Consider the following 26,652-nt stretch of genomic DNA (forward strand, 5'->3'; position numbering starts at 1 on the left):
TTTTAACAACAAATTTTCAAGTGTTTTAATTATCCGTTTGATCTGATTTTTGGTATACTGATTCCTGGGACAACAAAGAACAATATTATAAGCGAAGCAACTCTATAATCAAGTCCAAAAATGTAAGTATGTCCATAAACATTATCCTGTTTTTAAGCAGTTTTTCAACAAATTTACCTACAATTTTGATTCGACATTTATACATTTATGTTCCGATTTTTCAGTTCAGATACTATACAAGTGTTAATGTCCGTTTGTCCTACCGTTTCAGTGCTTCGCTTTTATGGATGTTGTCATCCTTGTTTTTAATAATGATACCTAGTAGAACAGGTATAATCACACTGGTACCCAAAGTTTTTCAGCTACTTTATCTTATTTGTTGGCCTAATAACTTTGGGTACTTCTTTTGAATTACAATAGGTTGGTTTCAAACTACCAGTAAATAAACATTTGAACCAACTATTTTAATCTCCTTAAGGGATAATTTTGTTTATTATCATTTGGTCTTGTTTCAGATAATAACCGGCTGCCGTCCATTCCTACCTCATCTCTCCCCGGGACAATGGGTCGACCATGTTCAAGTAAGTACCTACTGGTCCCCAAAGTTTTATAAAAACGTTTTTTATTTGTTGGCTCAACAATTTTGGGGACTATATTGAATTTTAACTAGTTGGTTCATTAAGTTGAGTGTTCAACAACTAATTGTAATTTATAGAAAGGGTAATTGTAATCATCATTGGGGATGTACATCAATTTATCGACCATTTTCTTATCCCTTTAGATCTCTACCTACTGCTGCTCTGTCCGGCGCATGAAATAAATATTGAGAGATTTTTTCACCTGCTTTTAAAGATAGATAGCTGAAAATTTAAGTAAAGATTCCCATGAAACGTGCGCATCTAATCTATACAAAATTTTGTCCGTATGTCTGTTGGTCATGCTTCAAAATATGTTATCGTTACTGTTTTAAGGTTTTGGGGGTTTCTTGGAGTTATTCTTTATTTTTTTAAGAATTGAACATGTGTTCTCTAACTCACTTTGTCTGATTGTCCATTCCATGATTTTTTTGTGCTACGCTACTTATAGATGTTGTCATCCTTTTTTTTTAGAGCAAGGAAAGAAAACATATAGCCATAGTGGAGGGAATCGAAGGTGATATTGAGTTCAAAGATAGGCTGGGCTTGGAGTCAAGATTGGCAAGACCATTGGCAGAAAGGTAACTTTCCAGTTTGGCTTCGAAACCGATCAATATCCACCACTGGATTAGAACCGGTTTTTTAACCATACTGAAAAATCATGTATTTATAGCATCGTATTATAGACAATTTTCCACAAATATAAAAATAAAATTAATGAAATAGACTCGAGGGGACGTTAAAAAAAGAAGCAATTATGGAAAACAATTTCTAAACGTATGGGGTTTGTATGTACAATTTACATGACTTTATTAGAGAACATGAAAATCTGGTGTAGGATCAAAATAATAATATATCCATTGTACCCAATTGTCCTTGTAATGCCCAGGTTGGAAGAATGGTTGAGATGCCTGCTCGACTGGAATCCAGAGACCAGGGGGAAAGATCAGACGAACGGCCAAATTGTCGTTTTCTCCCAGCTAGAGAAAATTATAAGGTAACTAGTGACTGCGCCCAGGGATCTACAGGGATAAGACAATGGCTGATAAATTGATATACATCCCCAATAATGATACACGAATTACCCTCCTGCAGATTACAATTAGTGGTTGAAACGTTTGAACACTAAACTTAATGAACCAATAAATCAAAATTCAAAATAATTCTCAAAGTTGTTTCGTAAACGAATAAGAAAACATTATTATAATACTTTAGGGACCAGTGTTATAAACATCCTAGTGTGCCCTACCTCCCTGCCATTTTTGACATATATTTTTAATTAAGGTTGCGAAGCATAAGAATATTCAATATGACAACAAGATCACTGGTTCATTTTGTTGAAGAACCTTTGTCTCTGGATTTCCAACATCTACAACAGTTCATCTCAACCCAGCTTCACATTCCAGAAGGTATTTTTATTTTTTTTTGTTCTTAGAAAGAATAGTCCTATCGTTATGAAACGCAGGGAGGGAGGGGACATTGTGCACTGGTGCAGCTTATTACACTGGTCCCCAAAGTTTTGTTTTTTTATTCGTTAGCTCAACAACTTCCAATGAATTTTTGTTTATCAACATTGGAGGGGTACAGACTGACCGCTCTTAGGACCAACTTTTTAAATTTCTCCTTGTTTAAAGGAAAATGCCCCGCAAAATTATGAGCAATGAATTCCGTCTTCTTGTATTTAAATATCATAAAATATCACCAAAATTTCGAAATTATTTTATAGCAGTGTCTTTATTTAAAGGTCACTAACTGTACCTAACTGAAGAGGGATATAGACTGACCGACTTGTTCAATTTATCTTTGATGAAATGTCTCGTGCGCAAATGCTTTGTAAAATTATGAACTATGACTGTCGTGTTCTTGTATTTAAACCTAAAACATCACTGTACCTCGATATTATTTCATAACAATGTCTTTGTTTTAAGGTCACCAACTGTACCTAACTGAAGAGGGGTACAGACTGACCGCTGAAGACCAGCTTGTTCAATTTGTAGCTGCTGAATTTCCAATCTTCCTGGTGGATACCAGGAGAATAAAGTAAGTAATAACATTTGATTAGTAATAGTATACATAACATATACAGCATGACCCTCAAAAAAGTATTTTTAAGCATCTGCAGCCCTTATTTCTCAATGAATTATTAAAAAATGCATATGTCCTATTCTCTATAGTATTCCACGTAAGTAGATGTCAAAGTCAAATTGTTGGCTAAGATAGATATTGTTAACAGACAGACACAAAGACTTCTAGGCACTTTGCTGGAATAAATTTTGTACCTGCTGTTTATACAGTGTGTTCTTCAAATCTGCTTTCCTGTTCTTTCCAGCCTCTGGTCTTCCAGTATCCCGGGTCACCACTGTGGTTGTCCGGGCATTTGTTTCTGCAAGTATCAAGGTCGTGGAAGTAGGGGGCAGGTTGATGTTGGTTTGCTAAAAATAATATATATTAATATGTGAATCAACATTTGAAACCTAAAGCTTTATCCTAGCTACCAGCCTTAGTTTTCCCACCCTGTATTTTATATACTTTAAGGGTTAAGGTACAGTAAAAGAGAAATGGCAGCTCTACCTGTATATTGGATAGTGCCAGCCTAGATTTCTCTTAAGAGCCGGCAGACATTATAGATAGACGGTCTGAAAAAAGTTTTGTTTTTGAATGATTGGAAAAAAGAAAGAACAGACCGATTATTTATAATATCTGCCGCAGTAGACTGAAAGCAACCTTCTGTTCTGGCTCGACCTAAAAATGGACAGCCGTTAGATTGGACTGCACACTCCGGGGAGGAAAGAAAAGAACATAGGGTTGCAAACAGACCACTGCATGTTTTACAATATTTTGTTAGTGGGAAAGGGCGACACAAACCGGTCTTGAAGCCAATACCAGGGTTTCGGATCCGGATCCGGATCCGGATCCGCAAGGATCCGCATATTTTGAGTCCAAGGATCCGGATCCGGATCCGCAAAAAAAATGCGGATCCGGATCCGGATCCTTAGACTCCAAAAAATGCGGAAAAAATGGAAAAATCTACCTAAATTTATATAAAATCTCACACATTCTCTTGATGAGAGCCAATCTTTAAGGTTTAGGTTCAGACTTGAAAATTAAAAGTATTTTTGACTTCGAATTGAAGAATTAATTTTTTTGAAAAATTTGGTGATTTTATTTTTATTGTCAAAGATCCGGATCCGCACTGACCAAATTTTGAGGATCCGGATCCGGATCCGCATAAAATCAATGCGGATCCGAAACCCTGGCCAATACCTTACAATATTAAGGTATTTTTTAAAGTATTGGACCTACTTTAAATTTGATTAGGTAGCTATTTCTTTTCATTGTTTAACTTTGTGTGTTTTTTATTTTAATCCATACCCTTGTATCTGAAAAAATATAGAATTTGGCAGTAAAAATGTTTTCTGAGGCAAAATTTTAAATTAGAGGTGGAGATTGTCCATCATGAGGGCCAGGATCGTGATTTCCTGTGCCTCCAATTGCTCCTGGAGTTGTCTGGCGCCCTCTCTGGTGACTTCCAGCTGCTCCTGGGTCCTCATGGTATCGCGGTTGGCAGAATGCAGTCGCTCCTGGTAGAGGTATCTGTCCTCCTGGAATCGTTCTTGAGCCTCACTGAATGATTGTTCTGTGCTGCTCAGACGGTCAGCAAACTCATGGAGTAATTGCTGCAGATGTAGGACGTTGGACTTCTGAGCCGTTACTTCGTCATCAACCTCCGCCAGCTGGTCTAGGACCTCCGCCAGCTGTGTTCTGGCCTTCCTTAACTTGGAGACTAGCTTTTTCATACGTGACGCTGAGACCCGGCGCCATGGTGTGACGGTTTTCTCCAGACTCCAGGCCGTCGTCCTGGAGAGCCTAAAGGCTTCAGCGGCCGGGCCCAGCGACGTTATTAGATCTAGGGCCTTTTCTCTGAGTTTACCCAGCTCCTCCCATGCTTGCTTTGTTGTGATCCTGAGAAGCCACTGGTCCCACGAATCAACGGCGTTTTCGAGCTGGTAGAGAGGTCTGACAAATTTAGCCAAATACCGGCTGTTGACTTTGTCATGGGGGAAATGGGTGAAGTGGGAATTCATCCCACGACGGGCCAACTCAACCACGCCATGGATGAGATAAATTTCGCGCTGGACGTACCTTTGGTGGTTATATTCCCCATCCCATGTTCCATTGTGAGTGCTCAGCGGTAGTTGAGGTAGCTGATTGCTGTAGTTGTTCATTTTTTAGCTTTTTTTATTTGGTTCTGAAATATTCAGAATTAATGCAGTGGAATAAAACTTTTTTTAAAACGGGATATGGGATATTAAAAAGATAAAAACACATAAAAAAAAAAACTTATATTTTTTTTCATAAAATCAGGATAAAATGATACAATATTTTATTTTTCTTACTTTGAATTTAGTATCTTGGCCGCTTGGAAGACATCCTGCCATAGAATTCCTCATGATGTGGGTATTCTTGGTGGTCACGGCGGTAATCTTGGTACTGGTGGCGGTCACGGGGTTCATATTGTTCAAGATACTGGCGACGGTCTGGGGGGTCATATTGGTCCTCCCGATATTGGTCATGGGTCGTTGGGTAATCCCTACGACCATAAGGCTGGTGGTCAGACTGATATGAAAACTCGGAGATCTGCTGAGAGTTTTCACGGTGGTTTTCCTGTTGATAGTAATCGGTCCGATACTGAGTTTCTTCTTGATAGTGGACCTCTCTTGGGGGTGGTGAGGGTTGCCTAAACTCTGGTGAAGGTGCTATCCAGCGCTGTGATAGTGTTGGACGCTCTGGAGACAGTGATTTTTGGCGCCGTGGTGGTCTTTCTGTGGATGGTGATCTTTGGCGCTGTGATGGTTTCGGTGCCGGATTACGGATTTTAGAAGACTTTTTCTGTAAACCATAAGTAGCCAAAGTTGGGTTGGACTTATGTTTACAGTCTTTACACGTCTTTTTTCTGCAAAATAAACGATTTGTGTGATATTTGGGGATGGTCTTGATGAAGGCATCCATATTCTCCACGGTTTTCATTCGATGCAGGTACTTTTTTTGGGCAGCTGTATACTCCAATCTTGCCAGATGTACCTCAAGGGTTTTTCGTTTGGCTATAAGGTGATTGATGTACATAGTGTCTGTAAACAATCTTTGGTACCTTCGGGCTTTTGCATGATCTGGTCCGACTAGCTGCCGGATAAGATCAACATCAATGGCTTGAGTATACAGTTTTTCTGTATTGTTTCTTGCCGTGTATTCTACAAGATTGTCGATTTCTTCCAGTAAGTCATCAGGTAATGGAGGGGGAGTCCTATCCTCGTCTGGGACTTTCATTTTTGAAAGTAGTTGGAACTTTGCTCTCTTGACAACTTGTTCCCGGATGTATCGTGTTGTTTCACAAAAGGTGCCTTTGTTGGTCCACTCTGGTGTAGGTATATCATCTTCCTCACCAGGTGTGAAGTTGCCTCCTGTTTCGTCAGTGGCTTCGATTTGGTCCGAGAGATCGAATATTTTATGCTGGAGTTCATCAATCGTTTTTCTGACCGAATTGATTTTTTGGGCCGTTTTGGCTTCCTCCAGCAGAAGTGTTACCATACCATCACTGGTAATCTCATCATAGAGTTGCTTATCAATGGAATGTTCCTCATTTATTGCCAGCTTTGCGTAAGCTGAAGTCTGGACCACCTTTGACCTTTTCTTTTTGGCTTTATATGACTCTAGGGTAGCTTCTTTGATGGTTCTGTTGTTGGAATCCATCGTGACTAAAACAAAAAAATGTTTGTTAGACGCGGTAGTGTCGATAAAGGGATACAATAGTTTTTTTTTTTTTTTTACATAATATATAGGGACAAAATAAATTATAATAATACTAAATGTCGCTTCCATGGATGTTGTAACACTCCGGTTCTGCTCAACTGGGAGATAATTACAATCCCACCGTTTGGTTATGAAATGATTAAGCTACAACGCCAAAAACAGCGCTGTAGTTATGTTTGTTATGAGGTTGAAATGATTAAAAGTACATTACTACATAGTGTGGTAGTTGTGTTTCGAAGAGTTAAAATTACTTTAATGATAAAATGCTGTTAAAACATCAGTGACGATGAAAAAGCAAGAAGTCTTGTTTGTGCCAAGTAAAGTAAAAAAATCACCGTTAGGTACAAACATGATTGGTTTTGTCAAGGTTATTTGAGTGTAAAATTAAGGCAGGAGCAAGCAGTTTTCAGGTAGCTTCAGCCGTGTTTTTGAAGAAGAAAAGCAATAAGTTCTGGGGACCAGTACTCATTTGCGATTTAGTGGCAGTTTCAGCCGTGTTTTTGAAGAGAAAAGCAATAAGTTCTGGGGACCAGTACTCATTTGCTATTTAGTGGCAATTTCAGCCGTGTTTTTTGAAGAGAAAAGCAGTAAGTTCTGGGGACCAGTACTCATTTGCTATTTAGTGGCAATTTCAGCCATGTTGTTTTATGAGGTATTATATGTGGTTTTGTTCGGTGAGGTATGACTTGTCACACTGGGAAGACGCGGACCTGATTTGGTCAACTAACGATAACTCGTCCTCGGAGAAGAGAATAGCAATGTGCCTGACACTTCTTCTGGTTTCATGAAACTCTTCTCTCCAGTGTTTCCGCCAACGAATAATTACTTGACGAACAATACCATCATCGGAAGTGATGAGGTGTAACACTTGGCCAAGGCGCCAAAGTTGGTCCCCGATTAACTCATCTGGGGCACGGAGAAAGACAACGATATCCATCTCTTTAGGCTGTGGACCTGTTTTGCCAAACTTTTTTGGCCTTGGAATGTAATCTGGGAGACGTTCATACAGCCAGATTTGCCACCATGATTGGTAGAGGCGCTCCATCTGTTCCAGGAGACGGGAGGGTTGTTCTACCCGCATTGGCCCAGTGGGTGCTCGCCTGTTATTTCTGCCGTGTATCAGACGGTTTGGAGTGATGAGGTCTGCATGACCTATGTCCTCAGTCCTGGATACAGTGCAGATTGGCATGTTGTTTATCTCGTTGGCAATGTATGAGAACGCAGTTTCATATGACATAACATCCAATTTAAGACCGTTGAATGTTGCATTGAACAAGGTTTTAATTTCCTTGATAGAGCGTTCCACACATCCCTGATAATTGTGTGCAGCGGTAGGACCGATTTCGTATTCGATGCTACAGCTTTTTCCATTCAGTGTTTTGGTAATGTCAGCCATGGAAAATTCTGACTTTGCTACGCCTTTGATAAGTTGTGCACCTGGGTCGATGTACACCTTTTTGGGGTAACAGTACCGATGAACAAACCGTTGGAAAGCCTGTAGGAAGGCGTCTGTGTTATACTTTGTCATAGCATAACAAGCAGTAGCAGAAGAAGCTGGGTCTCTACAGACTAGGCCCCAGACTTTGACTGAGGACCTGTGGTTGTGTTCACAGTGGGCCAGGAAGGGACCCATGAGGTCAAGTTGGCAGTAATAGAACGGAGGAGCAATGGTCAATCTGTTTTGGTGGATTGGTCCCATTTCAGCTTCTAAAAGCTTGGCTTTAAACCTACGACAGTGTGGGCAAGCTGCTCGAATCTCCTTGGAAAGATCTCTGCCATTGAGAATGTAGGCAATGTGCCTAGACTCTAAGAGTGTTGCATTTACATTTCTGTGTAGTGCGAGCTCTTGGTGGGCATATAGCATAATGGAGTATGCTATTATGCTATGACGATCAACAATTGGTCTAACGAAATGAAGCGGAGACAAATCTGGCATGATATTGTCAACATCTTCAATGTTTGTTCCCTCGACAATACGACCATTGTATTTTATGATCCCATCATCGGAGACGACATTGTTGCCGTGGGCCTTTGAGCTGGAGAACTTGATTATCTCTTTGGTGGCTAGCCTAAAGTAGTAATTCTCAGCTGTCTGGATTTCCTCGTCCGATAGCTGGACAACCCTTGTGGTGAGTTGTGCAGCTTTTGCTTTCGTCTTACTGCGATATGATTTGAAATCAAAGAAGCAGAACTTTCGAATAATGGCAATGACACGGAGAGATTTAGGCCAGGACCGTTTACACGGGTCATAAAGATAACCTGAAAACTTTGTTATCTCAGCTGTCCTTTCCTGAGGTGATTTTGAATCACTGTGAAGGATTCTAACCTCTTGGGCAGCGGCCTGTTTTGCCTCCATTGTTAGCTTGAGGTCTGTGAAGGATTTGGCTGGCATGTCCTGGTAGTCGAGATACATCCAGGGTTTGCCATTCTGCCATTCTGAGTTAGAGTCAATGTCCTTGATAGTGGCAAGGAAACGATTCCCAAGATCTGCGATGTTGTTTTCAGATTCAACATGACGCCATTGATCAGGGGAAGAGAACCTTCGAATTTCGATTACACAGCTGCGCACGCCAAGGGAGAGTGGTCGCGCGTCTTGATGAAGCCAAGACAGGACAACACTGGAATCTGTAAAAAAGGTGACCTTGTCAACCTTATTCTTGAGGTTTTTTGCGACAGTTGTTGCAAGAATGGTGCCTTCAACAGCTGCCCTGAGCTCTGCTCGAGGGATTGTGGAGCCGGTCACAATCTTGGATTTAGCAGCTGCTAAACGGACAGTGACCTCTCCTGAGAGAGATGTTGATCTAACATGCACACATACAATTGCCATGTTTTGGCTAGCATCAACAGATACTAACAGATCAACTTTGGGTTGAGAGTTTGCCGGGATCACTGACCGTGGACATGAAACCGATGCAAGTTGTTGCATGGTTTCAATGTTGGCCACCCAGGTGATGAGCAGCTTGGTTGGGAGCCCATCATCCCAACCAGTGGCATATGAAAGGAGGTCGTGATAATCTGCTTTGAATTTAGCAGTCACAGGGGTGCATAACCCAAGGATGTCGAAGTTTGAAGCAACTTGTGACAGAATGGTTCTTTTGGTAAAGTTAGGTAGAGGAGCCTCTTCAAGGCTGCCTTCTACTGGTGGAGGTCTTTTCCCTCGTTTTGTCTTACCAAATGACAACGGTTTTGCGTCCAAGCTGAGGGTGTCGGCTAGTGGTGCCCAGCGATAGCCGAGGTATCCGACATGTATTCCGTCACTGGACACGGTATCTTCAGGTACAGCTGAAGATCTGACGAAGCTTTTAACACTCATGCCTGCTAAGTCAAGTGTGAATTTAACTCCAGCAATAAGTTTATCCAGATCAGCTGCGGAGTCTGTTGAATCGGAGGTATCATCAACATATGTTTTAGTTTTGAGGACCTGGGCACCTGCAGTGTGTTCAGGGAAGTTGTCCATGACATACTGAGCTACCTGTTCAATTCCCTCTGCTGTTTGGTTGCCAGAGGGTTTAACACCGTAGATGATTGTGCGCATGATACGTGTTCTGACAGTGCCACTGGGGTCAAGACTGTCGACCCATAAGTATTTATGCCAGCGGAAATCAGATGGTTCCAACTTGACTTGGTTGTAAGCCATCCTTATGTCACATGCGAAGGCATGCGGGCCTGCTCTGAAGTTGATATCCAAAGCTAGGATCTTTTCCAATTTGTTGGTGCCTTTTGCCAAGACGTCATTTAAGCTTTTACCTGAGGAAGTCGTCGCAGATGCGTCGAAGACTACACGCACAGGTGTTGAGATTGAGTTCTCTTTAGTGACGAAGCGCCAAGGGAGGTAATATTCTCCTGGAAGGTTGTCTACTAAAGCTCTTTCCTCAGTGGACAGGTCGTCAATGTCACATGAGTAGCCATTAGATGCTAGCTTGTCATGTGATGCCAATACCTGTAGTTTTGCCTCAGGATCTTTTTGGAGTTTTCGCAACTGTGACTCCAGGACTTTGAGGGCCCTATTTCTGTTGGGTTGCAACTCCTTAACCGGATCAGCAATGAAAGGGAGGGTTGCTACGATCCGTTTTTCGTCCGGTTTGAACTTAACCGAGTTTTTGATAAGGAATTGTTCGGCTTCTTCTTTGAGAGAAGTTGCCTCCAGGATATCGCCGTTTTTGCAATCGTTGCAGACGCGGCATCCTATACAACGGTAAGGTGCTTGTGTGCCAATGTCTTCACTTTCGAGGAATTTCCTTTCATGTGTTTTGACATGTTGGATATTTGAGCTGTATGTATGAACATCCAGCGAAGTGTCCTCATCTGTAGTTTCCTCTACAGTGATTGGACGGAGATGTGGGAAGGTATCATCTTTGGGGTCAGTTGCACACCAATTTTTGCCACTGTTGAAAAGTGATTCAGTGGTGTAACGATATGCAGACAGTTCGTGAGTGAAGAATAGCGCAGCACCCACGAAATTTACCGTCTCAGCTGCTTTAGCCCAAGCCTTGTGTGGTCCACCAAGTACACCTGTGTGGCCATTGACACCCTTGAGTGGGCTTCTGTACAATGACAGGCCACAGGGTAATGAGCATATGCGCATTGGGAACAAGTAGTTGTACTTGATCCCGAGAATTATGTCGACTTGGCCTCCTCCAATGACATCGGGTACAGTTGGTAGGAGTTCATGACCCTTGTAATGTGCAACAAGGTCATTGTACGGCTCGTTGAGTTCCCATCTGGGAAACGGAGCCGTTAATGTGTCCATCTTTGCGGCGATTATGGTCGCAGACATAGAACTGTCGTCAACGGGCAGTGTAAACTTGTCACTTCCATAGGGTAAGTGGACAACTTTACCGCCTGCTACGTTCATGAGGGTCGGTCCTGGGCGGTGCTCCGACGCGTTTAGTCTTATAGCCGCTGAGGCTGAGACTGCTGCAGTACCGCACCCGCTGTCGTAAAACACGAATAGCGGGTTCCCCGAGCGGTCAGGAACATTTTGGCACATGAAGATGCCAGGGGCGGGAACATCAGGAAAGGTGTTGGGGCCGGAATCTTCAGGTGAGGAGTCGGAGGTTTGGAGATTCATGGTGATATTATCCATGAACAGTAAATTGCCAGAGGTTATATGCATGTCCTTTGGCAAGGATTTGCGGAAGTCGTCCAGGCGACGCTTGTTCTGCTCGGTGTGAACAGAACACGCAAGTATGTGTTTCTGTACACGGTGGAGTGACGCGTACTGGCAACTGTCGGTTTGACAGTAAAAGGTTGTGCGACAGTTATTTTTGTGATGATTCCACCACTCGTCAATGTTTTCAAAGTTAACGTTGGCGTCCATCCTGAGGCACCTGTGACATGCTTTTGTCTTGCCATGGAGTTTACGTTTCTCCTTGTGCGGTGTGTTGATGTACACGTTGCATTCAAACAAATATGTATGTTTGTTTTGACAAAGAGCACAATCAGTCAATACGGGCTTTGAAGATGCGCCTGTATATGCTAAGAGCGGGGTTTGCGTCTTAGCCGACTTGTCAACAGTCTTGCCTTTAAAGCGTTGTTTTGGCTCCTCTGATGCATTGAAAGTTGAAGCCGTGTAAGTGTTCGAGGCTGGTTTACTCCGGTTCGAGTTTTTCTGACCAGGGTTGTTACCAGTCTGGTGTGGCTGTCTATTGCCGGAGCTACCACTGCTCGTGTTGGCATTGTTTCCAACAGAGGTTGTGGTGCCAGTATGGAGGGATGCTCCTTCATGCTGATTAAGCTGGTATTGGAGTTGGCGTAGCTCACAATCAAGGAAGAGGAGAAGCTGTTCATAGCAATACTGCCCATCTTCCTCTCCATTTTCATCAGCGCTTTTGAGGAACGTTTTTGACATTTCCTTAAAGTAGTCGCCTTTGAGAAGGTTCAGCACGGAGTTGGCGATATCTGTTTTGCCGTGATACAGAGTTTGCTCCGCATCGTTCTCTTTTGCAAACTCCTGGGTATCAGCAAGTAATGAACGGAGTTTTACCATCCAGGTGATCTGCTGTTCCCAGTTGTATTTTGGGCATGGTCCAAGTTCCATGATTTTAGCCTTGCGTTTGGCTATGATGCTGGTTTTACTGCCATAGTGGAACGACAGTTGCTTCATACAAGCCTTAATGTTTTTTTCGGCTGAGCACAACATCTGTGCGTTGCCTTGCAGGCATTTTTCCTTCAGGATTTCTAACGCTTCGACTTCTGCTATTGAAGGCATTGAGTCGATGTAAATCTGGAACTTCTTTTGGAACGTGAATAGGTCAAATTTATCCGTTTTAGCCCCAGAAAAGTGAGGGATAGGAATGTTAGATGACCGCTGATTGAAAGAGTGTCCTGAGATAGGTACCCCAAATCGAGTTCTCAAACTTTCAACAAAGGATTCCACGCTGGATATCTCGGTTTCAAGCATGGTCGACTGGGCATCTAATGCTGTTGCATCTTGCTCCATGTCAGTAACCATTGCGTCCTCACATAAGGTTTTGGCTTTCTGTAAGGTACGCTGTGCTTTCTCAATTAGCTCCTTAAATTGAGCATTGAGCTTATTGAACTGACCTAACTGCTTAACTTCGGTGGTTTTAAGATCAGTGAATTTTTCGCAGAGGTCGTCAAGCTCCACAAGCAAAGGGTCCCTTTTTTGTTTTACCCTTGCTTGCTTCACCGCGTATGTCGTAGGATTTATGCGGTTGGGGATGGGGGCTGTATGCTGGAGCGTAGTTGCTGCAGGAACAGCTGTGGCTTGAGCCGTAACTGCTGGAGGCGCAGTTACTTGCCTGTCACATGGTAAGGTACCTGCCTCGGATCCGACTGCTGAAGTGGTAGTCGAGTCGTCAGAACAGGTAGAGAGAGGTACTGCTGGAGCAGCAGTTGTCGTAATTGATTGGGCTTTCAATCGTGACGTACGATGTTCATGAATGAATTCGATTTTCGAGCGCATTGCTAAACGTAGCTGTAGTGCTTTGTTTACATCAACTTCGGTGACCCTTGGGTCTGGGCTGTTGCGAAAGAAAGCTATGATGTGGCGAATTGACGAGGCTTTTTCTTCCAATAATGATAGACTATTGTCTAGCTTTTCAATGCTAAACCTGTCAGGGTTATTTATGATGCCCTGACAGTCTTCGTCTATCATCATGCACTCATCGCATTCGATGATGAGTTTGGTTGCCTCATCAGTCATGGTTGGGGTCTGCGCTGTAAAAAGCGTAGATAGATCAACACTAATATTGTGTGTCGATGTGGAAGCGTTATAAGCTGAGCCTGGGAGGTGGTCGTGTAACGGGAACTGTTCAGGGTTATAAAAAACCTCGTCCTGAACCTCTTTCTGTAAATCTTCAGAATAGAGTTGTTCCAGAGCTTCTTCAAGAATTGAAGCTGATTTTTGAAAGGATGGTATGGGGGAATAATTATCCCAATCTAGTTGCTGTGGGGCTAGCTCAAACTCTTCAGTATCTGTAGGGGTTGTGGGGGTTTGTGGTGAAAGGCCGTTATACGGATGTGTAACGGGAAATGTTATCAATGGATCAACAGGTGAAGAGGGTAGGTGGGGGGCTGCAAGTAATTGGGGAGCTGCAGGGGGTGTAGGGAATCCTCGGATAGGTGACGGGGATGGGCTACGGTGGTGGCTGTTTTGGCCTGGGGGGGTGCGACTAACACTGGACCTGCGTGAAGAAACGACAGGCCTAGAGTTGCGGTCAACCGGTTTTTTCCGTTGAAGTAGCGCTTTTTTTGTTTTAAGGAGTTTTTTGGCGCGTAATTCAAACGGGGTGTTGAGTTTATGTTTTTTGGCTAAAACTCTGACGGTTTTAGGCCGCCGGTTCACAACAGTCGCAGAGTCGGATTTTGAACGTGTATTTTGTGGAGGGGTGGGGTGGTTAATGGAGGGTAGGTGAAGGGTGTTATGCCTTGAGCGTGTAATTGCTCCGGGCGGTTTTGTAATGAAAACTTCCCTCATTTACCACTTATGGATGGTTTTATTATATTTCTATATACTACCCTTTTTTTTTTTTTTTTATTGGTGATTATTATTTTCTAAGTTCCGGTTGAACAGAACCATTGAAGCTAATAATGGGATGGGTCTTGTAAAGTACAAGTACCGGAGGAAATAAGGGGGGGGGGGGTTTTAAGTGGCCTTGTGAACAAGTGCCGGGGGGTAAAGTTTGGATGTGCCCTCAATTAATAAGAGCTAAATTAGACCAAGCTGTATGGTCAGGAGTTTTTCCAGGTATGGCACAGTATCCAAGATCTTATATCAACATCAATGTCAAAGTCAAATTGTTGGCTAAGATAGATATTGTTAACAGACAGACACAAAGACTTCTAGGCACTTTGCTGGAATAAATTTTGTACCTGCTGTTTATACAGTGTGTTCTTCAAATCTGCTTTCCTGTTCTTTCCAGCCTCTGGTCTTCCAGTATCCCGGGTCACCACTGTGGTTGTCCGGGCATTTGTTTCTGCAAGTATCAAGGTCGTGGAAGTAGGGGGCAGGTTGATGTTGGTTTGCTAAAAATAATATATATTAATATGTGAATCAACATTTGAAACCTAAAGCTTTATCCTAGCTACCAGCCTTAGTTTTCCCACCCTGTATTTTATATACTTTAAGGGTTAAGGTACAGTAAAAGAGAAATGGCAGCTCTACCTGTATATTGGATAGTGCCAGCCTAGATTTCTCTTAAGAGCCGGCAGACATTATAGATAGACGGTCTGAAAAAAGTTTTGTTTTTGAATGATTGGAAAAAAGAAAGAACAGACCGATTATTTATAATATCTGCCGCAGTAGACTGAAAGCAACCTTCTGTTCTGGCTCGACCTAAAAATGGACAGCCGTTAGATTGGACTGCACAGTAGATAAAAAAATATTTTTTTTACCTCCATTAACACCGGAGATTTTTAGTGCTAAAGTTTTGAAAAAGTGACTGAGGAAAAAGTAACTTTTAACATGATACGACTTTTTTAGCAAAATTAAGCTAAAAATCCTTTTATTTTTGTTACTAGCAGAAACTTTATACAAAAATGAAATAAAAAATTTAGTTTTTTAGTAAAAAGCATTTTTTTACACATATTTTTTGAGTCTTTTTAGTTTAATGATATTTTGAAAAACTTACTTATTAGGCAAAATTGTTTAAGATTAAAAAACCAAATAAATCTCTATGAATATAGCAGGAAAATTGTTTTTGTTTCACAATCCTAACTTTAATAACAAAAAAGTTATAAAGAAAATAAAAATAAAACATAATGATTTTTTAGTCTAAAAAGCTTAATTTACCCCTTTTTAAATAATTGATATGTCAGAAAAGTAGGCGGAGCAACTGTCATAATTAATCCTTTTCTATAAATAAGGGTTAATAAATAACCTAAAATTTGCAAATAATCAATTCATTCAGTAGTATTTTTTGCCATTAAAAATTGATATTTTTAGGTGTAATAAAAATGAAATATTTAGTTAACTTGTTTTTCTTTATGTCTCATTATTCAATTGCCAGAAAAACATAATATAACCATCCAAAAAATAAGAGAAACAAAAAAAAATTCTTTTTCTCAGTCACTTTTTCAAAACTTTAGCTCTAAAAATCTCCGGTGTTAATGGAGGTAAAAAAATATTTTTATATCTACTTACGTGGAATACTATGGAGAACAAGGACATATGCATTTTTTAATAATTCATTGAGAAATAAGGGCTGCAGATGCTTAAAAATACTTTTTTGAGGGTCATGCTGTATGTATATGGTATAACCAAACAACTACATAGATCCCCCAGTTAAGAACCTTTTTGTCTGCTAGCAAATTCGTTTCTGCTCTTTTGTAGCGACTCTGCTTAATTATTCCCGACGATATTGGTTGATTCATTGAAAGTTGGCACAGGGTCCTTGGGAAGTTAGGGGACATACAGTTATTTAACCTTCCTACTCTAGTGTTTACTCTATGATAGGGGGGGGGGGATTAAGTCGACCCTTGGCTTTCTATAATATTTTATAAGGTCCTTTTTGTCTTAGAAGATGGAAGTATCCGACCCCAAAATAATTTTAAACCTTACCTGCACCTATATAAAGCTTCACTGAAAAGAAGAATTATTTCGATCCAACACGGTTCCTAAGATCCTAATCCACAGATGCACCTCCTGTCATTTCCATATAAGTACAGAAGTTCAAAGCAAAACAACTTTAAAGAATTTTAATATCTTTAGTTTGACACTGGCTGAACAGTTGAAACAAATAGAACTGAGAATTCCAAATCTAGTCCAACATTTTCTAAGGTAAAGTGAAATAATATTTTATGGCATGGAGGAAGGGAGGGGACAATGGGCTGTTTATTACTCTGGTCCCCTATATGATAATATGGCGTTTTTATTAATTTGATTGGTTGGTTCATTAACCTGAGTGTTCAAACGTTTCAACCACTAATTATAATCTTCTTTGGAAGGAGTAACTTTGTGTATCATTATTGTGGATGTAATATGTATTAGACAGTAAAGCCATTTTCCACCCCCTCTCCCCTTTTTGCTCTAAAAAACATCTTAAAGTGATATTGCTAAAAACTGCCCTAAAGACGTTTGGTTTACGGCGGCCCAAAACCAGTATTGGGCCGGACCATCCTGATTCCCTAATATCTATGAAAATGGCAGCTGTCCTAAATGATTAAAATATTTAGGGATGTAAAGAAGAAACTGATAGATTATCACCATAAGATGATGTACATTCACGGTTATCATTTCATCTCACAAGAAAATGAGAAAAATCAACTCTTTGCCATTGGCTTAAGGTAAAAATCATAATTCAGTTTCCAATCAAATTAAAAGTATAACTATGCATGTTTCTTTACTCCTGTAACAATGTCAAATGCTCTTATTAAGTCAAAATGTTCTTAATAATAGCCTAAAACTTCATTTTGATCAACTGCACAATCACATAGAATTGCTGATATTATAGGTCTTTAGGTCTTATGAATCATGAATCACGTTTAAATGATCATCTCAATCATTTTATAAGATCATATAATATAATCAATGAGTTAAACCTCTGTTCATTCATGGAATCAATATATTATTACTTGGATGTTGCACCACATTTTCATGTACTCTGATAAAGTAATACTCGCAGTCGGCTAAAATAACGATATCTCCATCCCCTCCCCTCCGACTGGATGAACGAATTGACCAATAAATGAGGGTCATATTAGCAACCTAACTTGACCACAAATTTTCCCCTGTCAATATATCTACGTGTATCCTATATCCATTGTTCAGGGGCCTAAACAGTTATGTGATAAACTCCTCCTGTGAGGTGTATGGGGGTGGTGGTGGCCCACTGGACATACACTTTACCAGAGCAAAGTCCAAGCTGGATTTTCATAACATCAGTCTGGAACAAGACCTCGCAAGGTACATTAATCAAGGGAGGGAGGGGACAATGGGCTGATTATTACACTGGTCATGTTTATGGGGTAATGGCAGTTGCTAAAATGGGGTATGATGTGAAACGGTAGCGAAACCGCCGCTCTGTCAAAAAAAGCTTTATTCAGCTGATTTTTTTGCTTTTTCTCGCTAAATTAGACAATTTTGAAACATTATAGACAAACTTTTCATTGAATGATTTCTACCATCATTTGGGATAATTGAAATTGATTGTCCATTGTCTTATCCCTTTAGATCCCTGTATTGCTGTGTACATAATTGTCCTTGTATATTAAGATATGAGGAACAGGCCCAAAGCAAGGATAGAATAACCCCGAATAGATGATTGTCCATTGTCTTATCCCTTTAGATCCCTGTACATAATTGTCCTTGTATATTAAGATATGAAGAACAGGCCCAAAGTAAAGACAGAATAACCTCGAATAAGATGATTGACAACTGGAGCAAATCCATTGTCTTATCCCCTAGGCTCCCTGTGTTAGCTGTGTACATAATTGTCCTTGTATATTAAGATATGAGGAGCAGGCCCAAAGTAAAGATAGAATAACCTCGAATAAGATGATTGACAACTGGAGCCAATCCAAAGCTGATCTAGTCAAGATTGTTGATACAATTCAGTAAGTTCCAGTTTTGAAAGCGAAGCTGTTCTATAATTAGGGTCGGTCCGTCCGTAACGGGTAGCTCTTTTAATAATCTTAGTTATGTTAAAATTGTAATATCGATTTCAAACTTCGAATAAGATATTAGACCATTGGAGTCAATCAAAAGCATAACTAGTCAAGATTGTAGATACTATTCAGTAAGTTCTTTTCCATGATGGCCTAGAAACTGATTTATATCCACTAGATTAGAATTTGTTCTCAGCCATACTGAAAAATCATGTACCTATATAGCATCGTATAACAGACAATTTTCCGCGAGTGTCGAATAATAAAATAAAAATCATAAAATTTATACCTACCAGTTTTTTTTATTTGAATTTTCATTTGTTAAGATTCAGAAAATAATTTCTAGACGATCTATGGACTTATTTGTCTTTGCGCAAAATCCGGACAGTACCTAATCTTTTTCATTTAAAAAAGGCATCAGTTGCCATGAATACTAATCATGTTATACTTATTAATTTTATTTTAGTTCCCGAATCTCCATGTTAGAAGAAAATAAGAGATCCCTAATGAGTGCCATTAAAGTAAGTTTTTTTTCTGTAAATTTATGCTTATATCCCCCCAAAAATAATTCAATTAAGGTGTTAAAAAGGAAAAGTAAAAAATTGGTGGTTAGTTTTCTTCTATGTGCGATTTCTCTTGGGAGGGTTTAGATACCCTCCCCCCCCCCCCCAAAAAAAAAAAAATAAAAAAACAGTTGTAAACCTTTCCTTTGCCTAAAACATTTTTCGCTGTAATGAGATCCATTACTCATTACTCAGCGGTTAGCTATAAACAAAAAAAGCTTACTTCTTTATCTAAGACTAGCGGCTACGCCCCATAGAGGCCTCTAGGGCACTTAAGGAGGGGGGGGGGGGGTCGAATTTGATAACCCAATTTCTTATTTTAGTTTTTAAAAGAAAAATTGTAAAAAATATTTTGAGGGTGGAATTTTTTTTTGGGGGGGAGGGGTGCCCCCCCCCCCCATTATTTTTAATTTTAGTTAAAAAACGTTAAAAAAAATTTTGGGGGGGTTGGGGGTGTCACCCCCCCCCAAGAAAATAGTTATAAACCTTCCCGGGACTTATGAGAAGCTACCCTGTTAAGGAGAACCCGATCGGTTCAGCGGTTAGCGAGATCCTTCGGTACAGACACACAGACAAACATCCTGTTACTTTAGTATAAGGATGATACATATCAAAAATGCGTTGGGAAAAAATCGTCTGATCTTACAAGCTTTTTAAAACATTGTTTTGTTTCGAATCCTTAATGCATTAAAAACAGTGTTTATTGACAATCTCTGCAAAATATACAATTCTTTTTTATACTAAAATTTAACTTTTGCTTAAGGTTTTAAAGATGGAGTCTCTAACGTCCCCAACAGACAAAATTTTGCAGGTAGCATTTAAAACATATAGAAACCCTTTTTTGCCTCCTGTTTAAGAAAAGAATACACTTTCCAGTAAAGCTTCGAAATATATTTATATCCACTGGATTAGGACTGGTTCTTAGACATACTGAAAAATCATGTATAGCATCTTAGTAAAGACAATTTTTTTACATATATTAAAAAAAAAATCTTAAAATTAATACCTATTAGTTTTGATAGCCTGGTCCTATAGTTTCTTAGGCCTTTCCAGCTGGTTTTAATTTATCATTTTGATAAAGCTGTCTATGACATGTCTTGTATTATTTAGATTAGTTTATTATATTTTTATCCTAATTCTTTTTTGAAATTCAACTTTTAATTTAAATAGAAGTGTGCATCTCGGAGCTTACAGCTGTACGACAATTTACGGCGCGAACGCGCATCAACACGTGTTGACAACACAGCACGCGGCATGGCGCAACTAGTTGTGCGCATGCTTAGGCGCAGAGACGAGTTATTGAATACCAGTTGTGCGCGGCTGGTGCAGCTGCGCCAACTATTGGCGGACGTGCAGGATTTGAAGGCGGGAAATGTTGGGATTGTCAAGGCTTGCGAGAAGGTGGAGGGAAGTATTCTCAGATCCCAAAATAGGAGACAATCAGACATATGGACCCTTGTATCAGTGGCTATCAAATATACCCCTCAATTCAATCAGAATGAGAAGAAATATGAAGGATTTAACAACTTAGATGCTGAAAACGAGATTTGTTTGGATACTACCGCCACTCAAACATTAATAAAGGTAATTTAACTTCAAAACTCTTGATAATAAGAAATTTTTTCCCTTCATTTCTTCAAATAAGGATGACAACATCTATAAAAGCGAAACTCTAAAATCAGAAGGAAGAACAAAAGACAATAACTCTTGTAGAGTGTCAGAACTGATTCCTGAATAAGCAAAATATGAAGATATAAGGTTAAACAAAATTTTAAGTATATTTGTTGCAAAACTGCGTAAATACAGAAAACTGTTCAAGGACATTCTTACACTTTAAGGACCTTATTGTAGATATGTTTCTCTAGGAATCAGTATTCTAAAAATCAGATGATTAGTGGAATTATATCACATGAAAAATACATATATGGACGTACAGACTTTCTGATAACGATGATAGAGTTGCTACTCTTTTTAAATTATACCTAACTGTTATAGGAATCATAATGCAAAGTTTGAAAACTGTAGGGAAATTCTAACATTTCTAATCGTACCTACCCCGAATTTGCCCGCTATCATAATTTTTAATTTTAGGAAAATTCCGATTTGAGAAAAGTAATGGAGGAGAGAATGAACAACCTGGATTCTTTGTTCAGTGCTGCGGCTAATATCTCACAATGATCATAAACAATATCACCCCTTCTGTAGATTTTGTTTTTGGTTGAAATATTGCACTACTAGTTTTAAACCCACCAATTAAAGTGAAATTTAAGTACCTAAAGTTTTTAAGCTTACCTGAAAGATTACATGGTTTTAAAACTTTGGGTACCAGTGTAACTTGATTTCTTTGCTCCTAAATATAAATCTAATTATACAAATTGATAAAGTAATTCACGGATAATATCTCACAAAAAATTATTATAGATCTTATTATAACTTTTATACTGGTGTTTTCAAGGATTTCTAAATCTCACTTATACCTATATTTTAAATTGATGGATATTATATCTGTAAAAAATGAAAATGGATGTTTTTCTTTAAGTAACAAATCCCTCCCAACCTCTATTTATAAGGGTTTAGATAAAATACCAAAGTAATATTTTTCCATTATGGCTTCGAAACGAATTAATATCCGCTGGATTAGAACTGGTTCTCAGCCATACTGAAAAATCATGTATAGTACCGTATTACAGACTTTTTTCCACGAATAGGTATTGAAATAAAAATCATAAAATTACTACCAGATTTGTTAACCTGGGCCCTTGGCCAATCGAGGTTAACAAAACTGGTAATTTTTCGATTTTACATCCACGGAAAGCTGTCTATAATACGATGCGAAAAACAACTTTTATTAAAATTTGTATCTTTATAGATTGTTTCGGTATGTTTTTCTTGTATTCCCTGGCAAGTTCGAACCCATTAATCCCTGTTTCCTTACACCAAATTTCCTAGAGAATGAGTGTGTTACGCGGCATTCCTATCTATCTCCGCGCGGCGCGTGGCTTGTAAACAGACAAAAGAAACGCGCACTTTTTCTTTGATTAGTCCCACGTGAAGAGCTACGTGATTGAAAATAATGTATTGCTTGAATATACATGCGCTCTGATGTGTGGAATATCTCAAATAAGCCTTCTGCTTAGTTTGACATCATAATGTGGTAAGAATTTATCTTTAATTCTTAATAATAAGTGTAGTATGGTATATTTTTACGAAGAAACTTAAAACATTAATTTTTCAACAAATAGACCATTTAACTGCTAACTTTTTACATACGAATATTTTCCTTAATTTTATTGATCATTTGAATCTAAAATTATCAATTTCTGATGCTATTTAATATGTTTCGTGCCAATTTAAAGTTTTTTAGAAATTTTATATTTTTAATTAAATTGAAATCACGCAACCTCGATCTACAAAAATAATAAACCATTAATATTATGTAATTAATTTCTATATTTTTGTTTTAGATTCACTGTTTTCATGGTAATAAATACACATTTGTAAACTTCACATGTTGGTCATTCGGAGGGCTTGAGATTAAGATATCGAGAACGGCTAGGATTGCGTTCCGATACAATGAAAACAAGACAGAACAGATGCAGCTAAGAACATTCTGTGAAGTTTTGTGAATGTGTTGGTTGTGATACCTTACCACACATTATTATTATAGTCATAATCAGTACAGTTAACTTTAGTGACAATTATGGGTCCTAAAAAGAATAAAGGTGAACAATTGAGTAAGCGGCTGCGTCCAGCCGTTGATGCCCTAACCAGTGAGCTAAATAGAGTGATGAAGTTGGTCAGTGATACTTCAGAACTTAATGTTAGACATCTCACTAAGGAATCAATCCTTGTCCATGACAAGTTCGAGACATTTGACAGCATCATGGTCGGTTTTAGCAAGCTTGGTTTGAGAATCCAAGAGCTTGATGAGTTTAGTGACATTTATTCTGATATAGTTACTGTACAAAAAGACTATAGTGCCTTGAAAGACGCTCTTGATGCTATAGAAGAGCTTAGTGACATTCAAAGTGTTGTTGATGTTGTTGGTGATAATTTGCCTAACCATCAGGCTGAACTTTATGATCGATGTTTGAAGATTGTGAAAGTTATTAAAGGGCCATACTTTCCCTTGCCTGATGCAATTATAAACACTTTGTCTGCTTTGATGAAACGTCTGGCTGAGGTTAAGCTTAAACCTGTGAAGCCACCCACGACGACGGCGGGTGCCTCGACAGCATCGCCATTTGTGTCACCGTTTGGCACACCACAGTTCGTCGCCGGTTCTATGTTCACGCCAGGATATATGAATCGTGTCGACGAACGTCTTCTTCCATCTTTCGACGGCCTGGAAGCTTCCTATGTAAGTTTTAAAGACACTTTTAAAAAGCTTACTGTAGGACAAGACCCGTCGTATTTACAGTTATTGTTAAGCAGTGAAAAGGTCTGTAAAAATAAAGAGCTGAGACTCCAGTTAATTCAGATTCAATCGCATGAATCTCAGTGGGCCTACCTTGACGCACGTTTTAAGTCCAAAACACGTCAGATGCTCTGCCTTTTCAACCAATGGGAGAAGAAGTCTAAACCGTCGGACTCCAACCAGATTGTGACTGTGTTAGCAGAGTTTGGCGGAGCAGTTAGCCAGCTGGAGCAGCTGACTAAAGATGATGAAGATGATGAGGTCACCACCAGCCAGTGGTTGACCGTGATACTTCTTGAGATGTTATCCAAGAAGTTGCCACGTGATTTTCAAGATAAGCTCAATTTATCATTGGGCTCGATGGATGTCCCAAACGTCCCAAAGCTGTTAAAGATTATTGAAGAACAGCGTGGCGCCATTTTAATGAGGTGTTCGACTGATATGGACACCCCCTCTAAGAAGAAAGGTAACCCTGCGACAGCCGCTACCGCCGTAGGTAAACCTGGTAAATCTAAGATGAAGCAGTCATGTTTTGTTAATGGCTGTGATGACATGCACTTACTTTACAAGTGCCCAAAATTTCATGACCTGTCAGTGTCAGACAGGAAGAGTATTGTGGAGAGTGCTGGATGCTGTTGGATTTGTTTGCAAAAAGGGCATAAATCTGTGGATTGCCCGAAGGCAGATGTAATAGGCGGCTGCAAAGTGGACAATTGTGGTCAGGCCCATAACAACCTTTTGCATGAGAGTGTTGATATGGCTGCCGCCGTCTATGAAGTACATACTTCCCCTGAGGCGAACCTAATGTTAATGTTACAACAATTGGACGTCGTTGACATTAATCGCCAGAAGGTCCCAGTGAACGCCATGTGGGACACTGGTTTAACTACTTCAATGGTAACCCAGTCACTTGTTAATAAACTTCAGTTACCTTTTACTGGACGTTCAGCAAGAATTTCTCTAGCTGACGGTGAAGTTAAATGTTTCTCGACGGTCAAGCTATGTTTAGTTGATCGACACAAGAATTATCACATTTTAGAACCTGTGGTAGTGCCTCTCATTGGTCCAAAAGAGGCGATCTGCTCCATAAATCCTGTGGAGGCAGCTGTTTTGTTTGATATGAAACCTGAAGATTTTACTTTGGTTGATGGGCAGGTTGATTTGCTCGTAGGGCACCTGCACCCATCGATGTTTCCCTACTCTGAACATTCAGTAGGAGAAACCATGCTTTACTCCAGCCTGTTTGGATCTGGATATTTTGCTGTTAGTGCTAATGGTTTAGCAAAGAGTAGGTATGTTGTCTGCTCAGATGTTCAGCCGCAGCCGACTGTTGGTGCTGCTTGTGATGCTATTATTGAACCTGTTGGTTCTGCTTTTAACGCGGCTGATGAACCTTTTGGTTCTGCTAGTGCCGCAGCCGTTGACAACATGGCTACGGTGGGTGTTGCCGTGGCTAATATTGATAATGATGTTAGTTGTGCTGCAGTTATTCCTGATGATATTGGTAACGATACTGTAGTCGTTGATAACTTTGTTACGGCGGGTGTTGAGCCGCTGAATGATTCGGTTCCAGCCGGACAAGAGCCGACGGGAGTTTCGGTTCCGGCTGGACAAGAGCCGATCAGAGTTTTGGTTCCAGCTGGACAAGAGCCGACGGGAGTTTCGGTTCCAGCTGGGCAAGAGCCGATAAGAAATTCGGTCTCGGCCGGACAAGAGCCGACGGGAGTTTCGGTTCCGGCCGGACAAAAGCTAGTAGATGATTCTAAGTTTTATGACAGCCACACTTTTATTACGTGCCCTGGTGGTGTTATGAATCAAGAATCGACTTGGTTGCTGCCAAGCTGGCCGCCCGACGCAGGGTAAGAGGCCTGCAAATGGCGGTTGGAAATATGGCGGGTGTTGCCGCCAGAAAGTCATTGAAATTTTTTCAAACCACACATATCTAATCTACAACATGAACTATTATGTGAAAATGATCTTTAAAAGAAAAAATATCACAAGTTATATATTAGGCTTGTGAAGGGAACCAAATGGGTTCTGTAAAGAATAAGTATTCATTATTCAACTAATTTTATTGTTCATACCTAAGCACAAAAATTCTACAAAACTGTTTAGACTTTTAAAGCAGATTTTAAAAAAGATTTTGTTTCTTTAAGTATGATTTTGAAAAGCAAAAGTTTGTGTGTATAAATACCAAATGATTTGCAGATTTTAAATTGAGAAAAATAGATTTTTTACAAATTATTTTTCTAGTTTTTTTTATGGTTCACGTTTACTTAAAAAATGTTATTTCTCAGATTCTCATATGAAATAATGCATTAAAGTAAAGAACACAACATGTAATATTATTATGATAATGTTTAAGATATTCCTCATTATTATTTTAAAAGATTATCGCAAAAAATCAAGATATTTGTTTAAATTTGTAAGCAAATCAAAGATTTTCTTTCATTCCGGAGGCAGAGATTCTTAACAATTCATGTACAAAAGTTTTTTTGTTCACTCCGGGAGCTGGGATTCCTATTAATCCACGCGTAAAGATTTTTTTTTCATTCCGAGAGCAGAGATTCGTAGTAATATACGTACCTAGCGGTTTCGGACCATTTTAAACCTTGAGAAAATACTTTAGCAATTATTTTCCTAAGTATATATATTTTTCGTTCATGTTTAAGCATTTATAATAACGAACGCGATGTATGGTATTATTAAAATATTGATTATTATTTTATCTGAATGCCACAGAATTAATTTAAGATAAACTATGCATATTTTAAATTAACTCTACCTTCATTTTTATCGTATATATTAAAATACTGCTTCAATGTATTTATTTTTTGTAAAAAGAAATTAACCATTTCTTAAGATTTATAAGTAACGCAAATTTTGATACAATTTCGTTTAAACTTTCAGATCGATGCAAGATTTTTTCATTTGAAATGTAAACTTAAGTTTTTTATACGTTTACGCAAGTTTTTTCAATGATTTAAGTCTTTTCGGGACCAGGGATTTTTTTCGCGGAAAATTTCCTAGGTACCTGCACAGATATAAACATTTTTATCCTTGTTGGATTGAAATTTGATATGATAAGAAGTTAACAAAATGAGAGTTTTACATCATTTAAATATTTCTTTATGATTTATTATAATCACATAAATAATTT

At 39.4% G+C, this 26,652-nt stretch overlaps 2 protein-coding genes across 4 annotated transcripts in view; one reads left to right on the plus strand and one right to left on the minus strand.

Annotated features, from left to right (window-relative positions):
• The window catches only part of LOC145333082 (inhibitor of nuclear factor kappa-B kinase subunit beta-like), a 43,905-nt gene extending 21,959 nt beyond the window's left edge, over positions 1 to 21,946 (plus strand). For both annotated transcript variants that reach the window (XM_080178235.1, XM_080178236.1), the window contains exons 8-20: positions 516 to 581; positions 1,110 to 1,216; positions 1,525 to 1,632; positions 1,920 to 2,044; positions 2,564 to 2,675; positions 16,618 to 16,686; positions 17,082 to 17,192; positions 17,677 to 17,811; positions 18,357 to 18,461; positions 18,979 to 19,033; positions 19,839 to 19,886; positions 20,246 to 20,659; positions 21,167 to 21,946. In XM_080178235.1, the coding sequence (XP_080034361.1) occupies positions 516 to 581; positions 1,110 to 1,216; positions 1,525 to 1,632; positions 1,920 to 2,044; positions 2,564 to 2,675; positions 16,618 to 16,686; positions 17,082 to 17,192; positions 17,677 to 17,811; positions 18,357 to 18,461; positions 18,979 to 19,033; positions 19,839 to 19,886; positions 20,246 to 20,659; positions 21,167 to 21,253 (1,542 nt within the window). In that variant the 3' untranslated portion in view covers positions 21,254 to 21,946. The remainder of the gene's footprint in view (positions 1 to 515; positions 582 to 1,109; positions 1,217 to 1,524; positions 1,633 to 1,919; positions 2,045 to 2,563; positions 2,676 to 16,617; positions 16,687 to 17,081; positions 17,193 to 17,676; positions 17,812 to 18,356; positions 18,462 to 18,978; positions 19,034 to 19,838; positions 19,887 to 20,245; positions 20,660 to 21,166) is intronic.
• On the minus strand, positions 2,834 to 6,469 carry LOC145333083 (uncharacterized). 2 transcript variants are annotated; one of them, XR_013884437.1, is made up of 2 exons: positions 3,207 to 3,512; positions 2,834 to 3,067 (listed from the first exon to the last, which is right to left on the minus strand). XR_013884437.1 is itself a non-coding variant. In XM_080178237.1 (2 exons), exon 1 carries the CDS (start codon positions 6,381 to 6,383, stop codon positions 5,040 to 5,042), a length of 1,344 nt encoding a protein of 447 aa, XP_080034363.1. In that variant the 5' UTR covers positions 6,384 to 6,469; the 3' UTR covers positions 2,978 to 3,067; positions 5,033 to 5,039. The 2 variants fall into 2 exon arrangements, 1 of the variants encoding a protein (XP_080034363.1); XM_080178237.1 differs by lacking the exon at positions 3,207 to 3,512 and adding an exon at positions 5,033 to 6,469 and having other exon boundaries at positions 2,978 to 3,067.
• Positions 21,947 to 26,652: the final 4,706 nt, after the last annotated feature.

Source organism: Acartia tonsa, chromosome 12 (genome assembly GCF_053477335.1).
Source record: "Acartia tonsa isolate MP-2025a chromosome 12, ASM5347733v1, whole genome shotgun sequence".
Taxonomy (NCBI): Eukaryota; Metazoa; Arthropoda; class Copepoda; order Calanoida; family Acartiidae; genus Acartia; species Acartia tonsa.

Coding starts and splice junctions, on each gene's coding strand:
- LOC145333083 (XM_080178237.1), bottom strand. CDS start 6,383: ATGGATTCCAACAACAGAACCATCAAAGAAGCTACCCTAGAGTCATAT.